The 4,995-nt window shown below is 45.1% G+C and overlaps 1 protein-coding gene across 2 annotated transcripts; it reads left to right on the top strand.

Annotated features, from left to right (window-relative positions):
- Positions 1–580: 580 nt before the first annotated feature.
- LOC115814875 (immunoglobulin superfamily member 11-like) lies at positions 581–4,513 on the top strand. Of its 2 annotated transcripts, none has more exons than XM_030777841.1 (6): positions 581–615; positions 1,486–1,697; positions 2,014–2,169; positions 3,191–3,313; positions 3,463–3,610; positions 4,036–4,513. In XM_030777841.1, exons 1-6 carry the CDS (start codon positions 581–583, stop codon positions 4,511–4,513), a joined length of 1,152 nt encoding a protein of 383 aa, XP_030633701.1. The 2 variants fall into 2 exon arrangements, with proteins under 2 accessions (XP_030633701.1, XP_030633702.1); XM_030777842.1 differs by having other exon boundaries at positions 3,191–3,241.
- Positions 4,514–4,995: the final 482 nt, after the last annotated feature.

The raw sequence follows: 4,995 nt of genomic DNA on the forward strand, positions 1-4,995 counted from the left end.
ACGCCACTTGAAGAAAACATCATCGGAAGAAACTGACATGCAAAATCACTTTTACAGACTCAAATGGGCTTTGTGATAACGAAACAAATCAACTTTTAAATGTTTTCTTTTAATTGCTAATTCGTAATTAACCAAAACAATGTCTGAATAAGTGTGTTTTAAGAACGCACATGCGTCTTACATAAAAGAGTGCACAGCAGCGTACGTGAGTGTTTTGATTTAGATTTATCGATCAGTAAGCATGTTGGGTCTCTCTCTTAATGACATGATAGCACTATGTATTAATGTAATTTTATTCATTATTAAGTTCAACTAACTAAAGGCTTTCAGAAAGTGGTGGAGACATGTCTCCAGTGTCGCCAGCATCTTGGCCCATCTAACAGTAAGAGCCTTCACCCCTTCAGATCAACTTTCCCCAGTCTCTGTCTGGAGTCAGTGGAGCAGGGAATGGAAGCCTATTGTCAGGGTGTTTTTGACTTGGGTTAAATGAATGATATATGTTACTAATGTACTTATTGCAGTGTGTACATATCCCACATATGATCATTCCAGCTGGGGATGTTACAGTGGAGATAAACATATGGTAGTGTATCTAACACTGGCCTCACACCCTGACCACTCACCCTTATGACCTGATTCCTTGGTCACTGTGGCCTATAGCTCTGTGTGAGTGTGTGTGTGTGCGCGCGCATGTGTACCATAATCTTCTCCGTTAATCCCATAGATTACACACACACACACACACACACACACACAGAAACACACACACCACACTGTATCCCATGCAGTCTGACAGCCTTTGCTGTTAAATCTTTCATGTTTCTTTTTCTGTGGCTGTCAGTGCAGAGAGAAAGAACAGGTGATATGATTTCACCATATGATTTAACTGCATAGTGTAACCATATGACTGCACTAGTGAAAGCCTGGCAGAGGTCTGTGTGTGAGAGAGAACGACACTGACTGTGTTTGACAGGTAGGAGAAAGACAGATAAGGGGACTATGTCTGACAGGTGATTATCTACCGGGGGGGGCAGGTGTTTAGTTTAGCCAATCGCATGAATGGCAGGGTGGGCTTTGTGGCCCATGTAGTTATTGTATGTAATACTTTAATAAAATACATTTCTGAACAATGAGTTTATAGTTTAGTGAGTTTAGTTTCCCAGTAGACTTGCTAGCTATTTTAAGGGATATTTTAATCTCCCCCAGTCTATGACTAAACATTTAAAAAACTTGAGAGAAGTTATCACTACAGAACTGAAATAACAGATGAACACTCTGAACTTGAACTTTTTTTCTTTCCTCTCGTTCCTTTAACTCTCTCTCTCTCTCTCTGTCTGTCTGTCTCTCTCTCTCTCTCTCTCTCTCTGTCTGTCTGTCTCTCTCTCTCTCTCTCTCTCTCTTTCTTTCTCTCTCTCTCTCTTTTTCTCTCTCTCTCTCTCTCTCTCTCTCTCTCTATGTCTATCTGTCTTTCACTCTCTTTCTCTGACAGGTGATTATCTACCAGGGAGGCCAGGTATTTAGTTTAGCCAATCGCATGAATGGCAGGGTGGGCTTTGTGGCCACCATGCCCAGTACAAGTGCCTCCATCTTCATTAACAACACCCAGCTCTCAGACACAGGGACCTACCAGTGTTTAGTCAACAACCTGCCCGACCGAGGCGGCCGTAACATCGGTGTGATTGGACTCACTGTGCTGGGTAAGGACAGGACGGGACAGTAAAACTTGATCTGTGTCCCTGTATGTACAGCAGAAGACACTTTAGCTGTGACAGATTCTCACTTAAATCATGAATCAGTTGATCAGTCAGTCCCAACATTCCAGCCCTGTAGACTCTCCGGCATCAACATCTCTGTGTGTAGATGTTTAAGGTTTATACTGACACTCTCTCTCTCTCTCTCTCTTCCTTTCTCTGACTGTCTGTGTGTGTGTGTGTGACTGTTCATGTATGTGTATGTGTCTCTCTCTCTCTGCCTGTCTGTCTCTATGTGTGTGTCTCTCTCTCTCTCTCTCAGTGCCACCCTCCCTCCCGACCTGTCGTGTCCAGGGTTCTCTGGATGTAGGCAGTGATGTTATGCTGATGTGTGGATCAGAGGAGGGCATTCCCACGCCCACCTATGCCTGGGAGAAACTGGAGTCCGTTCCCAAGCTCCCCCACAACGCCATGCAAGGTATTAAGCCCCTGGCCGTGGGCGTGTCCTTTTGCCCCACCTTCACTGGTAAATGAGCTGCATTTTCACTGCTCTGACTTTCTCCTAGTGGCAACTACCCTGGCTGCTCCACTGTGTGTACGTGAGTCAGTGTGTGTGTGTGTGTGTGTGTGTGAGGTGTGTGTGTGTGTGTGTGTGTGGTGTGTGTGTGTGTATGTGTGTGTGTGTGTGTTTGTGTGTGTGTGAGGTGTGTTTATGCGTACTCTCGTGTACGCTTGTGATTGGTCGTTTTTCCTCTTCTTTCCAAACGTGACGATGAAACACTGAATGTCTCACTGCTGCATTAAAACAAGGCTACAGATACGAAGACCTCAGACTTCAGTTCACATACTGTCCATTCAAATGTAGACAAAGCCCTTTAAACTGCACAGTGTGTCCACTTAGAGAAATATGTCCAGAGGAACTTCATCCATCCCCACTGTGGAGAAGTGCAGCAGAGAAGGATGAATAGGAAACTGTTCTCCACACAGTAGCCTTCTCTTTAAAGCAGTAGTCTTTACCTGCACATCATCTCTGCATCTGCTACTCTACAGAGCCGTTTCCCTCATAGTGGTGGGCTGGGAATTAAGCACTTAAAAATATATATATATTCATACTTTGGCGCCCCCCTCTGTCAACTCTTGGTATTGTAAAATCACAGCTGTGTTTGTAGATTGTCCATGTGAGCACTGATCAAATTTCAGAAAAATTTTGACTGAAACCTGGCAATTTCGGTTATTCATTTTACAGCTAAAACTGTAATATAAAAATGTTTATAAATGTATAAATAATCACTACATTTATATATGTAACATGACTTCTGTATAAATCTGACTATATATACACCAAGAAAATCTTTTTTCTATTACTTTCCCCTCAAGTTAAAATTACTTTGTATTTCTTTTTTTTTACTCTTAACCTCTCCCCCTAGTAGGAGAGACTTGTACAAGCACCTTGCTAATGAATCCTCTGTAACCAGGAAATGTTGTGAATTGGTTTACAGACCAGATGCTTGGAACAGTGATGCTCAGAAACATCAGCACTGGCACGTCTGGTCTCTACCAGTGTACAGCCTCCAACGCCATCGGAAAGAGCACCTGCCTACTTAACCTGCAAGTCATAGCGCGTAAGTCACCGAGCACTGAGCACAGCAGACGAGACAGGGCCTCTGTAAAGAGCAGACTCAGTCAGCGGCTTTCAAATGTGACAAACACCATATCATCGCCGGCCTGTTCACGGCCCGTTTGACACGTGACCCGTCTTTCTGTCCCGCAGCCCAGCCGCAGAGCGTGGCTCTCATCGCCGGCACCATCGCCACCGGAGTGCTGGCCGTCATCATCTGCTCCCTCTTGGTTGTGGTCACTCTCTTCTACTGGAGGAATAAGAACAAGTATGAGGAGGACGAGATTCCCAATGAGATCAGGTTAGATCCCACCAGCACAGCAGTTATTCCCAATCACGGACCAGTGCCTGGCTCGCTTTCAGTTCAATTAAGTTCCAGGTGTTTGTTACAGCTGTTACACTTGTGTTTTGAATGTACAGTATTTACAGGTACTTTACAGATCTTACAACAGGTGTAACAAAAAAAGGCTGTGTTTCTTATAAATGTTACAGGTGTTACATTTGTAACACAGATTTGATTCTCAGTAGTAACAGGTATGTTGCATAAAAGGTATGAGTTTACCAGGCACAGGGATCATGGGTGTGTGACAGTTACAGGCCTAACAAGTGGATTATGGATATTTCCAGCATGAGAGACATGTGTTGTTGTTGATCATAAACTCATAACTCCTTTGCTGGTCAATTTGTCATGAAGCTAATCTGTTCTCACTTGCCTGACTGTCTCAGGGAAGATGACCTTCCCCCGAAGAGGTCGTCATCTGTGAAAGCGTTCCACGCCGATGCCTCGTCCTCAGAGAACGACACTCTTACGTCCACAAACACCTACAACAGCCGCTACTGGCACAACCCCAAATCAAACTACGACACCAACTCCTACACCCGCTACAACGGGGACACCAGGCAAACCTTCACCGCCGGAAGCCACGGCGTGGGGGCCACCAACACAAGGCCCGCTTACACCAATGGCAGCCACACCCTCCCCCCACCCAAGACTCTGGTGGTCACCACTAACTCCGCCCCCTCACCGCCCGTCATGACCAGAAGTAACGGCTCCCTCAGCTTGCGACCAGCCACCGCCACGCCAGCGGTGCTTGGTCACGGACAACACACGCATTCGTACGCCGTGAGCCAGGCCACGCTGGAGCGCATGGGCGCTGTGCCCGTAATGGTGCCAGCGCAGAGCAGAGCTGGCTCTCTGGTCTAACACAAACAAACCAACAAATGAAAGAACCTCCTCCAAACAAAAATAACAGACTGGGTTTTGTAACGCCATTCATCTGATGCCAACGTTTTGCTCCATTACTGATGAGAACCTGAGCTCCTCCTCCTCTTGCCATTGTTTCTATCTTCTGATGTCACTGGTCTGGCAATAAACTGTGTTCCCTGCCTGTGCAGAGACAGCTCAGCAAGAATCCAGGGCTTCACAGAGAAAACTATTTGTCTGAAGGGTTTCTAATTGGTAGGAAGTGTAGTTTAAGAGCAACATGTCCAAACGGCCATTAAGGAGCCTTGTCCAGTGTCCTCCCCAAACAATAAAGATCGTTTCAGAAAAATAAATAAGAAGAGATGAATGTCCATGTATGTCTAATTCAGAAGCATCAGAATAACATAAATTTGTCTTATTGTTTTTATTGTATAGTCAGGTTGTTTATTCTGTTTGAATATATGAGGGGAGAAGAAACTACT

Source organism: Chanos chanos, chromosome 6, assembly GCF_902362185.1.
Source record: "Chanos chanos chromosome 6, fChaCha1.1, whole genome shotgun sequence".
Lineage (NCBI taxonomy): Eukaryota > Metazoa > Chordata > Actinopteri > Gonorynchiformes > Chanidae > Chanos > Chanos chanos.

Bases quoted from the DNA above. Each gene is read 5' to 3' on its own strand.
- LOC115814875 (XM_030777841.1), top strand. From the start codon at position 581: ATGGTAGTGTATCTAACACTGGCCTCACACCCTGA. The intron at 2,170-3,190 runs GTATTAAGCCCC...ATTGGTTTACAG, and splicing joins CCCCCACAACGCCATGCAAG to ACCAGATGCTTGGAACAGTG. The intron at 3,314-3,462 runs GTAAGTCACCGA...TCTGTCCCGCAG, and splicing joins TAACCTGCAAGTCATAGCGC to CCCAGCCGCAGAGCGTGGCT.